At 34.1% G+C, this 21,178-nt stretch overlaps 2 protein-coding genes and 1 long non-coding RNA gene across 3 annotated transcripts; 2 read left to right on the forward strand and 1 right to left on the reverse strand.

Moving 5' to 3' along the window:
- The first annotated feature begins 3 nt into the window (after nt 1-3).
- Nucleotides 4-15,627, forward strand: LOC106169050 (acyl-coenzyme A thioesterase 8). The gene is made up of 7 exons (XM_087010999.1): nt 4-152; nt 912-1,051; nt 1,608-1,720; nt 2,403-2,515; nt 3,676-3,842; nt 13,303-13,512; nt 14,425-15,627. Exons 1-7 carry the CDS (start codon nt 79-81, stop codon nt 14,529-14,531), a joined length of 924 nt encoding a protein of 307 aa, XP_086867125.1. The 5' UTR covers nt 4-78; the 3' UTR covers nt 14,532-15,627.
- A 708-nt stretch (nt 15,628-16,335) lies between these two features.
- On the reverse strand, nt 16,336-18,939 carry LOC106169069 (uncharacterized). The gene is made up of 2 exons (XM_013548372.2): nt 18,734-18,939; nt 16,336-18,363 (listed from the first exon to the last, which is right to left on the reverse strand). Exon 2 carries the CDS (start codon nt 17,837-17,839, stop codon nt 16,484-16,486), a length of 1,356 nt encoding a protein of 451 aa, XP_013403826.2. The 5' UTR covers nt 17,840-18,363; nt 18,734-18,939; the 3' UTR covers nt 16,336-16,483.
- Nucleotides 18,931-20,551, forward strand: LOC147762699 (uncharacterized). The gene is made up of 2 exons (XR_015333900.1): nt 18,931-19,066; nt 19,876-20,551. It is a non-coding gene; the product is annotated as an uncharacterized LOC147762699 (long non-coding RNA).
- Nucleotides 20,552-21,178: the final 627 nt, after the last annotated feature.

A 21,178-nucleotide genomic window follows, 5' to 3' on the forward strand; every position in this document is an offset into this window, starting at 1 on the left:
ACAGCAACCATCCAATGATATTGTTTGAAACAAGTGTTCAGCGCCATCTATCAAATGTTTGATCAAAAGTAAACAACTATGGGGGAAGAGTTGGAAAATCATCTTACAAATACAATTCTCAAACTCGAAGAAATAGACGTCAACTTGTATAGGTAATGCCAATACTCTTTTCAAGTCTACGTAATCATATTACATTTTAGCAGTTTTTGTGTTAAAAGAAATGCTAGGAAAATATATCAGTATTTTAGTAACAATTCGTCTGCTACAAGTGTGGTGGGAAGTTGGGTAAACGAATTAATTAAAGTTGGAGGTCAATATATGTGACTGTCTATAAGCACAAATGAGGCATTGTTTTGACACTTTTCTTTGGAGAAGTACTATTTGAACAACATGTTACATAGTACTGTAGGGGTTGAAATATCCAGCAACGTTGTATTTGTTACATACAGGTTGTTAGAATTTGTACTCTACCATACGTCTGTATAAGTTTATCTAAATATGTAAATATATAACTTGGATAACTTGGCTACACCACATGACACAAATAATCACCATATATAAATAATGAAGAGTGGAGCTGCTAGAGATGTCAAAAGACGGTTTGATTACCCTTGGCTTATGATAGAGGGAGAGGGAGAGACTACTATATAGTATTATGATTTCATTCCACAATTTTTTGTTCAGTACTGGAAACTTTTCTAATAATTTGCACAGGCTGCACTGTAAAACTGCCATGCCACAGAAAACTGTTGACCTTACATAATGCAGAGGCAATCAGCATAACATACTAGCATATAAAGACTGTCAGTTCTTTATTTTCTTTTTTTTTTCATGCAAATACTTGTATAACTTCATAAGACATCTACGTATAATCTTGTGGTGAATATTGTTGTTGTGGCTGATATTTCAAGGGGCTCTAATTTATGGAAGCCAGTGAGGTCGCGGGCAGTGTTTGGAGGGCAAGTGGTGGGTCAGGCTCTGGTAGCTGCCTCAAAAACCGTTGCTGATCATCTCCATGTCCACAGTCTACACACATATTTTATTAGACCTGGTGAGTTTATTACCTAATATTTATCCAAAGTAGGTTTTGGCGTAATTTTGTTTTACATATTTTTATTACCGTGATCTGCTTTGTATGTTTGACGTGTTATTTTATTGGCAACTCAGCATCTGTTAGTTTTTTTTTTTAAGACAGGAATTGTAAGATTTCCCTGAAAAAAATGGTAATTAACAAATTTTCTTGGGCTAAGGGATATTTTTCTCCTTTTAACCAACCTTTGATCCTAATTCCTGATACTTGCTGTAACTGTGAATCAATTTGGGAAAATTGAAATGTCCTTAACCCCAATGGAGTGATGGTTTTCAATTTTGGGGACATTAATTGATGGCATTAATCTATAAAAGTACTATCAAAAATATAAATTGTCTTCAGACATATGTTCAACAAAAATGGTTTATGTACTTAACTTGTGCTTATAATCCAATAGAATAAAAAAACTATAATCAAATAAAATGATTGAAATAATACACACATACTCTACCCAAACTCTCTGCATTCCTTGCCATGTCTTGTTCTAGCTGTTAATGGTAATTATTCTGTTTTTCAGGAGACAACACGTTGCCTATACTGTACCATGTGGATTGTCTGCGTGATGGCAACAGTTTCAGCACCAGATCAGTAAAGGCCACACAGAATGGGAATACTATTATTACCATGCAGGTGAGTGAAGGATAGAAGGTGACTAGCTTTCAATTAAAACCTCTGAATATTTATCATAGGACCCAAATACCTACCCGGCGGGGGTCCGGGGACGAATCTCAGGAACCAGCAGAATTGTATTAAAAAAACATGGAATTTCCCATTTTCATGGAAGGACGGAAGGTACATAGATTAATATGTCCAATGAAGTTTTTTCATTGATTTTAGGCTGTAAATTAATATATTGATGTTTTTATTATTATTATTTGTAAAGCAAAATGCCAATATATTTATAATTATCAAATTATTGCATGGAAATATTGGTAAAGTGATGGTATCTCCAGGGGCGGATTTAGGGCGTCTTCTGGGTCTTCCGGAAGACGGTCAGATTTTCAAGTTTACATTGATGGGTATCTTATTTTTTTTGTCGGAAGACGGTCAAAAATGGAGGATGGATCAACAAAGATAAATTTGAAGACTGTCAGAAAATAACTCTGGATCCATCCCTGATCTCTGTATGACTCTTGAATTGAAACTTGTCATCATCAGTTGCAACCTATTTCTGGGTCACAATATGGCCACTGCTGTAGTGCCACTCACATCAGTTTTAACTTAGACCCAACATGGTTTGAGCATGCCCCTGGAGAAACCAGTGTAATCTGCTGTGAACATGACGGTGATAAGTATGTCATTTCCCCACCAGGTGTCATACCACAAGGAGGAGGAAGGGGTTCTTAGCCATCAGTATACCATGCCACATGCCCCGCCCCCTGACAAACTGCGGACTACTGAGGAGTGCCTGAGAACTTTTCTACAGTAAGGAGTTTTTTTTTAAATTCTCAATAGATATTTGTTTTGAGTTCTTTAAAAGCTACATATTAGCATTTATCTGCATGGATGGAATTGTAAACATTAAGGCATAAGCTGCATGGTAGAATATTTATTCATAACCAAAAAATTGTGTGATATTCAGTAATTTTTTTATAACCAAGGTATACACAAATCAAAACCCTTGAGAATTAACTTGTTTTTGGAGCCTTAATTTCTAGCGAAACTCATCAATCTCCAATTAGTGAGTTGCAAAAAGAGATTAAAAATATCTGAGAACTAAAAACATTTTGAAGATTATTGTTATGTTAACTGTTTGTGACATGTGGGTGAATAAAAGAAAAGTGTGGAATTTTCTAAAAAGAGATCTCTGTAAAAACTTCTGCCACTCAGTGGGTTCAGTAGAATGTAGAATATAATTATCAAGATTGTGTTTCCATCACAGCTAACACAATTTTAATAATCCATGCATTTCATTTCTTTGAAATTGCTACAGCCAAGTCACAATCTCACCTAACACAATATCTAACTGTCACACTATATGTGAAACAAAATACCACTTCCTTATTGGACCTGGCGTGACATAGTTCACTAGAAACTTGCCTTTGTTATCAAGACCATCTTGCTGTTTCCAGGTATATCTATTTTCTGTAGAATTTGCAGTGATGTTTCCTGAAACCTAAATTGACACTATATATATACAAACACTGATACCATATGGAAGATATATGTGATCTTGCCTTCATGGCTTCCTCTCACAACACACACGCACACACATGGCATGATTGCACAAGATGGGGGTCCCATAAACCTATCGTACTAGCTAGAACAATCTAACTCCCTATATAGCTAGGGATTCTCACTGCTTAAACTGAATGGGATTTGGCAAGAATCCACTCAAAGATAGAGTGATCCTGCTAGTACGATAGGGGTATGGAAATGGTCCCTATGTACATGCAGCTTATACCCAGTGAACCATCATTTCAGATATACAAGAAGTATATGTCACTGGTGTGATGTAATAAGTCATGTGGTTTAAGTTAAAGGTCATTGGCATGCAAGGCATGGACTTTTCTAAATAAACATTTTTAGTTTTATACATGTATGTTCATCCAATACTATAACTGCTATGTATTTTCTCTCCTCAGAGACACCAGAACCTCAAAGCAATCCAAAGCTACCATCCAGAAGGTTCTGGCTGATGAGATTCCCATCGAGGTGAAACCAGTCGACCCTCTGCTGTTCTTTAGTAGGAAGCGTCACTCTGATGTCCACAGTAAATCTCTGGTCTGGATAAAGGCCAGTGGCCACTTAGGTAAACTGTGGTGTTTGTAACTGGCCTTATACTGGGTACTCATGCCTAGATCGATCCATCTGGATCTGTCTATAACTCCATGGGGAATCTCACTAATTTTCTATCAACTTAAACGGCTTAAATGTCTGTCACTCCTACTGAATCTGCTAGGGGGTAAATATAATTACACCCCCCCCCCCCCCCCCCCCCCCAACAGCTTTACTAGGTGTGACAGACATTTAAGCAATTGTTGACTATTATTGATTATTTTCCTCTTTGGCCCACTTCTGACAGTTCCTGAAAATTTCAGCAAAATGGGTCCAAAACTTTTTGAGTTATGTTGATGACAGACAAACAGGGGTGAAAATAACCTTCTTGGTAGAGGTAAATATAATTCCAATGAAGCAGCTATTCAAACTTTTAATCTTTGAGTTTGATATATATATATATATTAAAAACTTATTTGCAATATTAAACAAAATTAACCTGGATAATTATCACTGCTTCCTTAATATTAATCTAGCAGAGAGCTTAACCTTTGGGAGTTTACAGGGAAATATCATCAAGTGTGCTTTATGTAATCTCATTTAATGGCCAATTAATTAGGCAAATTACTTTGTAACACTGTAATTTGCTAAGTGATACCCAAGGGAAATTTACAGACTAACCCTCTCAAAGGTCTTTCAGGCCCATTAGTCACAAGTTACAACTTTAGAAAAGCACAAAACAATAATGCACAAAATAGGAGACTACCAATTCTGATGCAATAATACATTATGTTTAACTGCACAGTCAACATCAAATTTTAATTTTGCACAACAGGTAACACTGACGAAAGTAAAAGCATAAGGCTTCAGGCCCATCAGAGTTCAGGTTTATACTTAGACATAAAAAACAATACAACTGCTTATGTGGAAATACAGAAATGTCAGAGCTTCAGGCGGATGAGAGTTAAAAGTCACAAATGCAAGTGCACTGCTTCCTTATTATTAATCTAGCAGAGAGCTTAACCTTTGGGAGTTTACAGGGAAATATCATCAAGTGTGCTTTATGTAATCTCATTTAATGGCCAATCAATTAGGCAAATTACTTTGTAACACTGTAATTTGCTAAGTGATACCCAAGGGAAATTTACAGACTAACCCTCTCAAAGGTCTTTCAGGCCTATAAGTCACAACTTTAGAAAAGCACAAAACAATAATGCACAAAATAGGAGATTACCAATTCTGATGCAATAATACATTTTGTTTAACTGCACAGTCAACATCAAAAATTTTAATTTTGCACAACAGATAACACGGACGAAAGTTAAAGCATAAGGCTTCAGGCCCATCAGAGTTCAAGTTTATACTTAGAAAGTGCCAGAATGAGAAAAATGAAAATTTCACACAAAATTGCATAAAATGCATAAATAATAAATGATAACCCAATTGACCTGGCTTCTAATTTGAACTGCATGACAATCCCAAAAATCATACTTATTAGTTAAATCATAGAAGTAGAGAAAACTTCTATGGTTAAATATAATAATAAGTAACACAGTTTTCTTTTCCTAATGTTTGCAGTAGCTGTGTAAAAAGATTATTGTCAATTTTGATGTAACATTACATAATGAATTATAGAATAATTATCACCAATTTTTGATTATTGACTATAAATAGCATGGACATGTAGAAAATTTGATTACCATTCTGCTTCATGTCCATGGGAGCTCCGAGACACACAATAAATATGCCAAAAAAGATAATGAATATTTCACTAAAATGTATAACTTCCAGAAAAAGAAGCCAATTAGACTGCTTTTTCAACTCGGGCTGCATTTTAGTCCCGTGTTTCTTTTTTGAAAGTTTGACAATCATAAGTAACACGGTTTTCCCATAATGGTCATCATGGCAGCAGCACCAAAAATTGTGTTTTTATGTACAGACACAGATGTGTCTGTACATATAGCCGTCATCTGCATCTGTCGTCGCCGTCGCCGTCGTTGCCGTCGTCGCCGTGCACTTTTACCGATAACACGATAAGTGGAAAACTGTTTTTTCTTTTGGCTTGAAACTTACAGAACTGATGAATATTCATAATACGCAGGTCAAGTTCGAAAATCGGCATGATCGGGTCACTTATAGGGAATTTATGCTGTTTTTTCACTTTTTTCAGCATATATGCAGCACCGATAACACGATAAGTGAAAAACAATTTTACCTTTTGGCTTGAAAGTTACAGAACTGATGAATATTCATAATACGCAGGTCAAGTTCGAAAATCAGCATGATCGGGTCATTTTTAGGGAATTTATGCTGTTTTTTCACTTTTTTCAGCATATATGCAACCCCGATAACACGATAAGTGGAAAACCATTCTACCTTTTGGCTTGAAAGTTACAAAACTGATGAATATTCATAATACACAGGTCAAGTTCAAAAATCAGCATGATTGGGTCATTTTTCAGGAATTTATGCTGTTTTTTCACTTTTTACAGCATATTTGCAGCACCGATAACACCATAAGTGGAAAACCAATTTACCTTTTGGCTTGAAACTCGCAGAACTGATAAATATTCATAATACGCATGTCAAGTTTGAAAATCAGCATGATTCGATTATTGTTAGGGAATTTATGCTGTTTTTTCATTTTTTTCAGCATATATGCAGCACTGATAACACAATAAGTGGAAAACTGTTTTTTCATTTGGCTTGAAACTTACAGAACTAATGAATATTTATAATACGCAGGTCAAGTTTGAAATTCAGCAAGATCGGGCAATTTTTAAAAGTTATTCTGTTTTTTTTTTGTTTGTTTGTTTGTTTGTTTTTTTTTTCAATTTTTTCAGCACTTTTATAACACCGATAACATGATAAGTGTAAAAATGCTTTTCCTTTTGGATTGAAATTTACAGAACTGGTGAATATTTATAATACGCAGGTCAAGTTTGAAAATTGGCATGATTGGACTAATTTTACAAAAGTAATGCTGTTTTTTTCCCTTTATTCAGCATACATGCAACACTGATAACGCATTTTAAGGAAAACCAATCAGCCTTTTGTCTTGCAACTCACAGGAGTGATCAATCTGACCAGTATACAGATCAAGTTTGAAAATAAGCTTGATCAGTTGAGTTTTGATGAAGTTATTAGCCTTTTTGTATATAAGTGGTTTTTCTTCAGATTTAATTCTTAAGCATGTTAACAGTCTCATTACGGAACTAATTGGATATGTAAAAGTGTTGTTTTAACATTTTCTGCTTCTTAACAATATTGTTAGTTGATTATATAAAAGTGACGGTAAACCTATTATCGTGCATTGTGTAATAAAGTATCAAAAATGGAAAGGAACTCATCATTGCAGTTCGTCAGATTCAATCATTCACAATGTTCAGAATCTCCAAATGGAGCTAATTGGACATAATAAATTGTTCTATTGATATTTTTCCTATGTCAACAATTTTCCTAGTTGATCATTTAAAAATGACAGTTAACTGATTATGGTTTTATGTAAAAAAGGTGTTGAAAATAGAAAGAAAATCATTTCAGTACAGTTATCTCTTGTTAACATTTTGGCATTTTGAAAGTGTGACCCTAACTTCCATGTCCTTGGAGACCTTTCCATATCACATTTTCTGAATATCCATGATACTTTTATCTTTTTATAAAAAAATGATGGTCATTATGTTGTTAAGTATTATGTTATATTGCATGAAAGTTAAAGAAAACCCTATTTTGGACACTGCTGCCAGGATAGCGATTAAGGGAAAACCATGTTACTTATGATAATCAACCTTACTGAAAAGACTGAAGTGCAGCTTGTGTTGGAAAACCATGGTAATTGTTTTCTGTTTTGAAAGCAATGCAGTACAGTGCTATTTGGTGCATAAATGTATATGGATAGTAGGCAGTTAATTCAGGGTTATAAAATAATTTGCTTAATTGATTTTCAAGTTATTTCAGGGTTATAAAATAATTTGCTTAATTAATTTTCAAGTGGGCATTAAATGAGATTACATAAACACACATTGAGATTTCATTGTAAAGTCCCATCGGTTTAGCTTTCTTAACTGTGTCACATAATTAGGAATCGATGATTATTATGCAGGTAAATGTTATTTAATATGGAAAATAAGTTTACAAAAAATATTTTGTGTAACGCTTACATTAATGCTAAAGATGAATAACAGTGCCTTATTATTCTCAAACTCAATAGGGTTATTCATATCATGTTAGTAATTGTACAGCTAGATTAAAAGTTTGAATAGCAGCTTTATTGGTATTTTTTGTTATGTTTTATTTTACATTTTCTTTTAATTTTTTATGCTGTTTTTTCTCACTTTTTTCAACATATATGCAACATTAATAACACAATATATGAAAAACAGCTTAGCCAATTGTCATTATACTCACAGGAGTGGTCAATCTTACAAAAATGCAGGTTGAGTTCGAAAATCAGCGTTATCGGGCCATTATTTTAGAAGTTGTACTGTTTTTTCAAATTTCCTCAGATTCAATTCTTAGGCATGTTAACAGTCTCATTATTGAACTAATAAGATACGTAAAAGTGTTTGTTTGATATTTCCTGCATCTTTAGAACATTGTTAGTTGATTATGTAAAAATGATGGTAAACTTGTTATCATGTATTGTGTAATCAAGTGTCCAAAACGGAAATAAACTCATATCATTGCAGTTTGTCAGATTCAATCATCCACATCTGCCATGATGACCATGATGGGAAAACTGTGTTACTTATGATTGTCAAACTTTCAAAAAAGAAACACAGGACTAAAATGCAGCCCGAGTTGGAAAAGCAGTCTAATGGGCTTCTTTTTCTGGAAGTTATACATTTTAGTGAAATATTCATTATCTTTTTGGCATATTCCTTGTGGGACTCGGAGCTCCCATGGACATGAAGCCGGATGGTAATCAAATTTTCTACATGTTCATGCTATTTATAGTCAATAATCAAAAATTGGTGATAATTATTCTTTAATTTATTATGTAATGTTACATCAAAATTGACAATAATCTTTTTGCACTGCTACTGCAAACATTATGAAAAGAAAACTGTGTTATTTATTATTATATTTAACTTAAGAGTATGATTTTTAGGATTGGCATGCAGTTCAAATTAGAAAGCCAGGTCAATTGGGTTATCATTTATTATTGAATTTAATGCAATTTTGTGTGAAATTTCATTTTTCTTATTCTGGCACTTTTTAAGTATAAACTTGAACTCTGATGGGCCTGAAGCCTTATGCTTTTACTTTCGTCGGTGTTACCTGTTGTGCAAAATTAAAATTTGATGTTGACTGTGCAGTTAAATATAATGTATTATTGCATCAGAAGTGGTAGTCTCCTATTTTGTGCATTATTGTTTTGTGCTCTTCTTAAGTTGTGACTTATGGGTCTGAAAGACCTATGAGAGGGTCGGGTATCATTTCGCTAATTTCAGTTATAAAGTAATTTGCCTAATTGATAGGCTACATAAAGCACACTTGTGATTTGAGATTACATAAAGCACACTTGTTGATATTTCCCTGTAAACTCCCATAGGTTAAGCTCTCTGCTAGATTAATAATAAGGAAGCAGTGATAATTATGCAGGTAAATTTTGTTTAATATTGCAAATAAGTTTTTAATATATATATATATCAAACTGAAAGATTAAAAGTTTGAATAGCAGCTTCATTGGAATTATATTTACCTCTGCCAAGGAGGTTATATTTTCACCCCTGTTTGTCATCAACATAACTCAAAAAGTTATGGACCGATTTTGCTGAAATTTTCAGGAACTGTCAGAAGTGGGCCAAAGAGGACAAAAATCAATAATAACAATTGCTACCTTGGCAGAGGTCTGCACTCTCGAAGTGCTTTTCTAGTTTTGTTATGTTTTCCTTTATAATTTTTTCTCAAACACTTGCATTTGTGACTTTTAACTCTCATCCGCCTGAGACTCTGACATTTCTGTATTTCCACATAAGCAGTTGTATTGTTTTTTATGTCTTTAAACATTATGTTACTTATGTAATATTATTTTATGCACTGTCATCATTTTTCAAATATTGAGACTTTCATCATGTGAATTTGAACTCTCATGGTCCTGAAACTGTAATCTTATTGAAAGGGTAAATTGAGACCATCTTCTGGGACTTCTGGAAGACAGTCAGGTTATTAAGTTTATATTGCCTGGTATCTATTTTTTCTTCCGTTGGAAGACCATCAAAATGGAGGATGGATCAAAATAGATACTTTGGAATACTGTCAGAGAATATCTCTGGGTCTGCTCATGTTATTGACCATTTTACCTGTTGTGCATGATTAAAATTAAGTGTTGACTGATTATGTGCTATTATAAGCATTATTTATTATTGCATCAAAATTGACAAATTAACCTTTTTTGCATCTTTATTTTCTGTTTTTTGTCTGTACATTTGACAGCTTTGCTGCCTTGTTTTCTATTTTGATGCAACATTACATAATGCTTAACAGCATAATGACCATCAATTTTTAATAATAAAATATATGTGTCATGGATTTTCAAAAAATGTGACTAGCATGGGTCTTCAAGCCCGTGGAGGTTCTAAGTTGCACCTTGAAAATGCCAATAAGTGAAAAATTAAATTTTCACAAAAAAATGTTAAATTGTCAGAAAAATTTAGCAAACAGACTGCATTGCCTACTGAAGCTGTATGTTAGACCCATGTTTCTTTCCTGTAAGTTTGAGAACAGCAAGTGACATGATTTCCCTTAAATGGTCATCATAGGAGCAGTGCCCAAAATAGGTGATGCAACATTACATAATGTTTAACAGCATAATGACCATCAATTTTCAATCATAAAATATTAATAACATGGACATTCAGAAAATGTGACAAGCAAAGGTCTTCAGGATCATGGAACTTCAAAGTCACACCTTGAAAATGCCAATAAGTGAAAAAATTTTAAATTTTCACAAAAAAAATTGTTTAATTGCCAGAAAAATTTACCAAACAGACTGCATTGCCTACTGCAGCTGTATTTTAGTCCCATGTTTCTTTCCTGTAAGTTTGAGAACAGTAAGTGACATGATTTTCCAAAAATGGTCTTCATGGAAGCAGTGCCATAAATAGGGGTTTCTTCAAATTTTGATGCAACATTACATAATGTTTAGCAGCATAATGACCATCAGATTTTCATAATAAAATATTAGTAAGGCCACCCTTTTTTATTTTTATGGATGACATCCTCTGGGTACCCCAAAATCGGTGCGAGAGGGCGAAAAAAAAAAAAAACAGTCCAAAAAAAAAAAAACTGCTAAAGTAAAGGAATGCTGTCAGTACACAGCTGGAAACACAAATTTAACCACAGAAACACGTATCAAACTAACAATATGTCTTTATCCATGCTCTCAAAATATTAAAGCATTGTGAATACTTCGTAGAAATGTAAAAAAAAAGTCATGAATTGATATACTTCATATTACCAAATCTATTTAAGGTTATTTCATGCATTCATTTGGTAAAGCAATCAATAAAACAAATATCAATCAAACAGTGCGTCTTTATTTGTATTCTCAGAATATTAAAACATTTTGAACACTTCACAGAAATGTTTAAAAAATGATGCAAAGATATGCTTAATACTACCAAATCTATTAAAGGTCATTTCAGACGATGCCATTTTGTCAACTTCAACTCACACGAAGCAGCTTAACTGTCAGGTGGCCTGTCCGTCCTTCAGCCCACCAAATACCTCGACGCCCTTGTCGACCCTTTTTTCGCTACAGAAAACCTGGTATTAATGTGCTGCTTTATACAGAATGTCACAGAAATGTTTCGGCCGCCTCCAGCCTTTCGCACAATTGTAAAAAGGTGATATCTCCATGCCCAATATCAATGGCATACCAATCCAAAACGATGGCGCCCGTTCTCTTGATGACTTTTATTGTTGTGTAATTTGAAAGTAATCCTAGAGATGAATTTGACAGCAAAGTGGCCGCATTTCCACGTGGCGAAAATACGCATGCGCAGAAAGCTCATTTCCTTGCAAATTCAATAACAACGTTTGCGACAACCGACTTCGTTGGGGGCTGGGGGGGGGGGGCTTTTTTTTTTTTTTTTTTTGGAGAACGGGCGAAAATCCGTGCGCGCGCAGGATGTCATCCATAAAATTAAAAAAGTGTGGCCTAACATGGACATTCAGAAAACGTGACAAGCAGAGGTCTACAGGCCCATGGAACTTCAAAGTCACAACTTGAAAATTACAAAATGTAAACAAGACAGCACTGTTCTGAAATGGGTTTATTTCCATTTTTAAGACTTTTTTAAACATAAAACAAAATAAACAGTTTACTGCCATTTTTATATGACAAACTAAGAAAATTGATGAGATGGGGAAAATATCAATAGAACAGTGTTATACAGTATGTCCAATTTCCTCCATTATGAGATTCTGAACATAGTGGATGATTGAATCTGACAAACTGCAATGATATGAGTTTATTTCCATTTTTGACACTTCATTACACAATACATGATAACAGGTTTACTATGTTTTTTACATAATCAACTAACAATGTTGTAAAGATGCAGGAAATGCCAAACAAACACACTTACGTATCTTATTAGTTCAATAATGAGACTGTTAACATGCCTAAGAATTGAATCTGAGGAAATGTGAAAAAACAGCATAACTTCTAAAATAATGGACCGATTATGCTCATTTTCGGGCTAAACCTGCGTTTTAGTAAGATCTACCACTCCTGTGAGTATAATGACAATTGGCTTATCTGTTTTTCTTATATTGTGTTTTCAGTGTTGCATATTTATTGAAAAAAAGTGAAAAAACAGCATAACTTCCCTAAAAATGGCCCGATCATGCTGATTTTCGAACTTGATCTGCGTATTATAAATATTCATCAGTTTTGTAAGTTTCAAGCCAAAAAGTAAAATGGTTTTCTACTTATCATGTTATCGGTGCTGCATATATGCTTAAAAAATGAAAAAACAGCATAACTTCCCTACAAGTCACCCGATCATGCTGATTTTCAAACTTGACCTGCATATTATGAATATTCATCAATTCTATAAGTTTCAAGCTGAAATAAAAAACAGTTTTCCACTTATCATGTTATCGGTAAAAGTGCACGGTGACGATGGCGACGACAGAGGCAGATGATGGCTATATGTACAGACACATCTGCGTCTGTACATAAAAATGAATAGCTCTTAATTTTTAATTTTTTTTTCCTTTCAAATTTTTTGTCAAAATTGTTTGATTGTTGAATTATTATGTGGCATTTTTGTAAAGCAAAATACGCATTCATTTTGTCCATTTTTAAAGAAATCATAAATAGAATCATTTATTACATGGGTGGCATAATCTGTTTCTTACAATTTGTTGCAAACATGGACATACATATATTGCCTTGCGTGTCTGTCTTGTTGTTTGTTTGTTAGTGTAATGTTTGTATAAAATTTCATTTTATTTGATTTTCCTCCATTCCATTTCATAAGGTCCAATCTGTAGTGAGAGAGACATGAACTTACACCGCTGTGTGGCAGCGTACATCTCTGATCATGTCCTGTTACAAGCAGCGTTCTATCCCTCAGAGAGAACCAACCTCAAGTTTGGTATCGTCACATCACTTGATCATGCCATGTGGTTCCACGCACCCTTCAGAGCTGATGAATGGATGCTGTTTGAGACAGAGTCCCCTCAGTCAGGTAAAGTGAAAGTGAATTCTTGTGTTTGAGACAGAGTCACCACAGTCAGGTAAAGTGAAAGTGCATATTTGTGTTTTAGACAGAGTCACCACAGTCAGGTAAAGTGAAAGTGGATACTTGTGTTTTAGACAGAGTCGCCACAGTCAGGTAAAGTGAAAGTGAATACTTGTGTTTTAGAAAGAGTCACCACAATCAGGTAAAGTGAATACTTATGTTTGAGATAGAGTCGCCACAGTCAGGTAAAGTGAATACTTGTGTTTGAGATAGAGTCGTCACAGTCAGGTAAAGTGAATACTTGTGTTTGAGATAGAGTCACCACAGTCAGGTAAAGTGAATACTTGTGTTTGAGATAGAGTCGCCACAGTCAGGTAAAGTGAATACTTGTGATTGAGATAGAGTCGCCACAGTCAGGTAAAGTGAATACTTGTGTTTGAGATAGAGTCGCCACAGTCAGGTAAAGTGAATACTTGTGTTTGAGATAGAGTCGCCACAGTCAGGTAAAGTGAATACTTGTGTTTGAGATAGAGTCGCCACAGGCAGGTAAAGTGAATACTTGTGATTGAGATAGAGTCGCCACAGTCAGGTAAAGTGAATACTTGTGTTTGAGATAGAGTCGCCACAGTCAGGTAAAGTGAATACTTGTGATTGAGATAGAGTCGCCACAGTCAGGTAAAGTGAATACTTGTGTTTGAGATAGAGTCGCCACAGTCAGGTAAAGTGAATACTTGTGTTTGAGATAGAGTCGCCACAGTCAGGTAAAGTGAATACTTGTGATTGAGATAGAGTCACCACAGTCAGGTAGAATGAAACTTAAAAATTTTAGTTTAAAGTCAGCTTTAATTTATTACCCGATGTTTTATGAAGTATTGACTGGTTTTATTTATCAATTTATTCATTCATTGTTGTAAACAGGTCATGCAAGAGCGATGACTCTGGGGCGTATGTGGAGACAGGATGGAACGCTGGCGATTTCACTGGCTCAGGAAGGCCTTATACGTGGTCAGCTTAGTAAGTTATGACAGAGAGGACACAGGGTTGACCACTGGATATATCGGCAGCACAGGAAAGGTTGGACTGCAAGTCAGACTTTGCACACTTATTTACTTTGGCCAAGGTCACCTCCTGGCTAAGTTACATTCTAATTACTAAGTCAAAAACTGCTTGGTTTCATGATCACAAAGTTTTCAGATGATTGAAAATAATAAAGATGCGTTGAGATTTTGTTGAGTACATTGAAAACTTACTGATGAAGCATCAGAGATCCAAGGTAATGGAGTCAGTTGATAATAGGAGGTCAAATCAATAAAATAATTCATCACACAGGACTGCACCTTGATGAATGAGTGAGCATCATGACATGATCATGTAATAAAATAAGTAATGACAGTGACTCAGGACAAAGGAGAACACGAGGTGCTGGCAGTCACTTATTGACTGCTGAAATCATTGTGATAATTGTGAAGCGTTAATGGTTATTTAGCATTAGTATATAGTATATATATTGGTGGAACATATACATTCGGCATAAATTTTTTGAACTCTTCTTGCAAGTTCTTTTGATTATATGAGAGATCCTAAACTTATGATAACTAATATGTACAGGTTGTTAAGTTTCTAAAATTTTTTTTTTATGATTATATATTCTTTTTTTTAACAAAGGAAATTATTACAAGAAATTTTTAAATTGAGAAATATTACTTACGAATGTATTTTCGGCATGTAGGTATATATCAGATAATTGTAAGATGACATTTCTTGATACTTTATTTCATGCAGAAATATAAAACAGTTTTTAGGAGGGGAGGTATTGGAATAGATAACAAGACTAACATCAATATAATTTTACTAACATTAACTTATTTGCTATAATTATGTAATTTATAATTTATTGATGGAGTATGAATATATTAAAGTGATTTAGTATGAAAGTTTAAATATTTCTGTATCAGTACTGTTTACATTGATGGAGCAGTTGTTATATTTCAGTCAATACAGCGTAACTGTTCTAAATTAAAGTCCATATTTCAGATGGAATTCTTGATATTATATATGCTATCATTTTTAAAGGTTGCTACTAAGTATAAATTGAAAAATAAACACAGTTACAAGAATTAAGTAATATTTTCTGCAATAAACATTGAAGTATTTAAACCGTTTACCTCCAATATTTCATGTCTTGCAGAACAATATTTCCTGTCTAACAGAACATCTTTATTAGGGAAATAGCCTCTGTTCAGGAGATATACCTGCCCCCCAAACCCCCCCACCCCCACCCCCACCTTTTGGCATACATACATACAAAATGGTTTGTTCCTAGGCTTCTTTGTATGTGATTAGTTTCACCTTTGTAGTGTTGACGGTATAGCTCTGCTTGTTGTCACTGGCAGCAAAGAGCAATACAACATTCATTTTTTGTCAACTATGTCACCAGAGTGAAATTTTGAATACTAGTAATTATTCATGTTTAAAATCTTTTCATGGTTTTGCAAATTTTCATAATTGTGTCTCAATTCTTGTTGAACTTTTCTGAGAACAAGCACGATATACTTTTATCACATTTTAATAGATAAATCCTGTAAGTTTGTTGCAAAAGAATATAACATTAACCACCTCCAATCCGTTTTACAAGCTATCCACGGGATTGTCCAGCTAAAATGAATTATCCTGGATTGAAAAGCAATTTTCCCCTTCTCCTACATCATGACCTACCTCATCTCTGCCCCTTGATTTGATGTCTTTTTAATTTTTTTATTTAATAATTTAGCGTTACATGAATGGCCAGTCAACATAAACAACATAAGGAATAAGATAAATAACAGTAAGTAATCAGCAGAATTGCCATTTAATACTTACAACGTGTACATCAAACCAATTTTTCCTAATTTTTAAAACAGAACTATCTATGCATTAAATGTGAATTATCTTCACAATGCTACAACACAAAGTGTTAGTATATATCTAAGACTAAACTTTAAGTAAATGCGTTTTTAAACAAAGCCACAGGATACGGCTGATTCCTTGTTGGACCATCATCTCCATTTTCACTTTTGATCAATTTTTGTGGTACTCTGTCAATATCAGGGCTGACCACATTTTTACAATAGTCAACTTCTGTATCACAATGTCCATGTGCTATTGTGTGATCTTTTTCATGTAGATCACATTCATTTTTGCTGACAAATGTCTTGTTACAAAAATTACACTTGTATGGTTTACCTTCACTGTGAATAACTTCAGGATAAAGTACAACACAATCAGACTTTACATCAAATGACTCACTCCACTGCTGAGTTTTGTGGGGTTTCTCGCCAACATGAATTCTTTCATGATTATTGCAACTCCCTTTATGAGAAAATGCCTGCAGACAATATTGACATTTGTAGGGTTTCTCTCCTGTATGGGTTCTCTCATGTTGAACATAATGATTCCTTGTTCTAAATTCCTTATCACAATATGGGCATTTGTATGGTTTTTCTCCAGTGTGAATTCTTTCATGGATTGTGCATTTCTGTTTGCGAGAAAATGTTTTATCACAGTACTGGCATTTGTATGGTTTCTCTCCAGTGTGAATTCTCTCATGGTCAATGCACTGGTTTTTAATGACAAATCTTTTATCACAGTACTGGCAATTGTATGTATTCTCTCCAGTGTGAATTCTTTCATGTTCAATGCATTTCTGTTTTCTAGCAAATGTTTTATCACAGTACTGGCATTTGGATGTTTTCTCTCCAGTGTGAATTCTTTCATGGTCTATGCAGTGTTGTTTTCTAGTAAATGTCTTATCACAAAACTGGCATTTGAAGGGCCTTTCCCCAATGTGAGTTTTTTCATGACCAGTGCAAGCATTTTTATGAGTAAATGCCTTATCACAATACTGACATTTGTATCGTTTATCCCCAGTGTGAATTCTTTCGTGAAGAACACAACTCCTTTTTTGAGTAAATGCTGTATCGCAATACTGGCATTTGTATGGTTTCTCTCCAGTGTGAGTTCTCTCATGAATAGTACAAGACAGTTTGTGAGTAAATGCCCTATCACAGTGCTGACATTTGTATCGTTTCTCTCCAGTGTGGATTCTTTCATGAAGACTGCAATTGTGTTTTTGAATAAACGTCTTATCACAGTACTGGCATTTGTATGGTTTCTCTCCAGTGTGAATTCTTTCATGGAGAGTACAATTAGATTTATAAGGAAATGTCATATCACAGTACTGACATTTGTGTACTTTTTTTCCATCCTGAATTCTTTCATGAACAGAAGTATTTTTTAGAGAAACAGCAAATGTCTCATAGTCTCCCCACTGCTCTTCTTTCAAGGTGTTCTCCATTTCTTCTTGGATGTAATTGATCACAGAATTTCTACTAGCTTTTTTCTGTTTGTCTTTCAATGAGAAGATTTAAAACATTATCCCTTTTTGGTGAAATCACAATTTCTTCAGCAGTTGTTATTGTATGCTCTCTTCAATGTGAGTGTGAGTTTTGAAAAAAAAAAATAGCTAATTTTTCTTATGAGGTTATTATCTCCCCACTTTTCTGAAAGTATTTGCAAAATTTTCAAAACGTGTGTACTATAACAGGTGAATTAACACAAAAGGGTTTCATGGAATCTATTGCCACAACTAACTGTTTACTAGTAATGCGATTTCTCTTCCATCCATAAAAAATGCAGCTCTTTTCAGAGTTAAAGTCAACACTGCCGTTTCTACAATTTCTCTTTCTATATTCCCAAGAGAAGATATCAAGAATTTAGGGTCTGTTATTAATCAATAACATGATCTCTTCAACTGCCTGCAGTTCAGCTAAACAGAAACATTTCTGAAGCGAGGACCTCTCATTTTGAATTGTCCAGTCCCTGGAAAAAATCATTTAAAGTGTCAGGTAATTATAGAAATAACAAGATACAGATTCTTTATTGATAAGCAGCTTCATATATATATATATATATATATATATATATATATATATATATATATATATATATATGATTATGTTTTTATAAATAGCTAAACTATTGCAAATGGTTACTACGTGGATAAAAGACGAAATCCATATATTCAGAATAAAAGTAAACACTGCCATTTCTATGATTTCTCCTAAATTTCTATTTTCAATTGACGAACACAAAACCTTGGTGTCTATATTACAGCTGGTAAATATCCGAAATAGTCACATGGATTTTGTACTACCAAGATGACAAAGAAAGGACCATCGGCATCACTGACCTCAGCAAATATCTGCAGCTCAGCTAGACAAACATTTCCCCACTTCCTTTTACTTTGAATTCTCCAGTCCCTAAGCAAATAGTATCAAAGTAGTCAGGTCCTAGAGAAGATGCAATCCATATATTTCGGAAGTTTCTGCAGCCTACCGTGTCCAATGTCCTATTAAATGAATTCTTGACCAAACAAAGGAGGGGCAGATAATCTCAACTAACAGCCCGGGAGCCACTGGCTGATTTGACGGTTATTTTGGAAAATATTAGATTTGGCCTCGTTTTCAAAACGTGGAGTGGTAGCCCCAAAAAAATTTGGCGGGAGACGAAGGCATAGAGACAGGTAAGTTGTACATGTGTTTGTGGAATGAACAGTAGATTTAAATACTAATGAATTTGACGGGACAATACAGTATATGCTTAAGTTACATGTTATACACCGAATAAGTCTTCGTGTATCGATTTCACTGAGTATTCTCTAAAGTTACTGGCGATTAGCAAAATGGCCGCACTCAAAACGTCATTGTAAACATTGACTTTTGAACTGTGCCAAATGCAGCTTAAGGGTTTTTTTCTTTATTTGTTCCTGTTTTTTCATAGTTTGGCAATATTTTTTGAACATATCAAATTTTTAAGATGTGCGATGGCCTGTAATTTGTAGAATTTCAACATTTCCAACAAGCTGTATATTCACCGTGCCGGGTACCTATCATTTAGTTGATCGAGTGATGGCAGTGGCTTTCTGGTCTCATGCATGGAATGAATGTCACCGTATAAGTGAATCTTGGCTTCTCATGCAATTTCTTCGTGTTTTAATGTGAAAAGGATGAAGTGGATTGCGAAATAACATTGTCATCCAACCTGCATACGTATGTGCATATCGTGGTGTACCAGTACTTGTTTGCAAAGCGGTGGGGAGGGGGGGGGGGGCATTGGTACCAGTAGTTGTGAAAGATACAGTATTGTAAACTAACCATAGGCATGTTTTGAAATATATCAATCAGTGCTGTTTAAGATTGATTGTTACAGTTTACCTATTACAAAGATTGCAATAAATTATGATTAATTTCAGTGTGTATGTGTGTGAGCAATTGATAAATGTAGTTAGAATTTTTTATGATATTCTTTTAAAAACTCTATTATTTATTCTAGGCTTGAATAGCATGAATGGGACCAGGATTATTCCTTTTGCCGTGCAATTATCATAACAAAAGCGCCCATCATTTCCAAATGCTGTGTGGCAATGAACACCACAACCTCTGGGATACTTCTAAGGGATGAAAAATATGTGCTCTTGCTAATATAAATAGTTATTGGTAACAGTACATAGAAATGCAGTTTGTGAAATCAATTTAGGTTTTAACCACATGAAGTTAGTTAAAAGTGTATGTGCAACTAAGTTAACAATACATTGTTTTATTTTTACTGTGCAGGTTTTTTTATATATGTGTAGCTTATAGATAATATCTACTTATCAGAATACAAGTAAAACAAGTTTATTCAAATGCAAATATGGATTGATACCTGGTATCACTGAAAGAAAATTAACATGACATCTTTGGGAAAATTTATGAAATTATATTATTTGTAAAAATTCTGGTCCACTGTGTAAAGGGAAATTGTGTGTTAGATGGTTAAATATATATAAATGTGTACCAATCAAGTAAAGTAGCATTGAATTATCACCTACTGGGTAATTAATGTACAATGTAATGTAAAATAACTATTTTGCAATGTACATGTCTCACTGGTAAAATATTTCAGGCTAGTTGAATTTTATGTAAAATTAAAATAAAATATATAGCAATGTGATTAAATGTAAATTGTCTTTCATTTGTTATTTTTCATATTTAATGAAAGGAATACCCTCATCAGTTGGCCTCATGTAATAAAAAGGTTTATCTACAATGAAAAAAAATGTTAAAGTTCATTTGTATTAGCACCGTGGTAAGTGCCAAGAAAAAAATTATTTCATTGTCCCCAATACCCAGTTGCTCTATATAAGTAATACTGTGTGAAGAAAAAACTAAAACGAGACTGAAGCTCATGAGAAAGCACTAAGTCAAAGCGAGGCTTATATGCGGATATCGTAAGTGAGAGTTTTCAGGCTGACATGGCCGTGAATTGATTTGTGCCATTCACAGCTTAAGGCAAAGTTCTTTACATGCTTACATTGACAGAAAGCTGAATAAATTTTCCACAACTTGTAGTAATTTCAAGTTGTGCGGAGGCCTCTATAGGTACAAAAATCAAAATCAAAAACGAACTTCCGTAATAGCTTTAATAAAATTTCGATTTCAAACTCATTTTTCAACATTAAATATGCTGTAGATCAACTTTTGGGTCATCTCACTTTATTCGAAATTTATTTCTCAATATGACAATGTACATATTGTAACCCCAAGTACGTTAATAGCCGAGATAATACACCGTTTATGACACCCTATAAATCTCA

Source organism: Lingula anatina, chromosome 4 (genome assembly GCF_051362555.1).
Source record: "Lingula anatina isolate TDL-2025a chromosome 4, LinAna3.0, whole genome shotgun sequence".
Taxonomy (NCBI): domain Eukaryota; kingdom Metazoa; phylum Brachiopoda; class Lingulata; order Lingulida; family Lingulidae; genus Lingula; species Lingula anatina.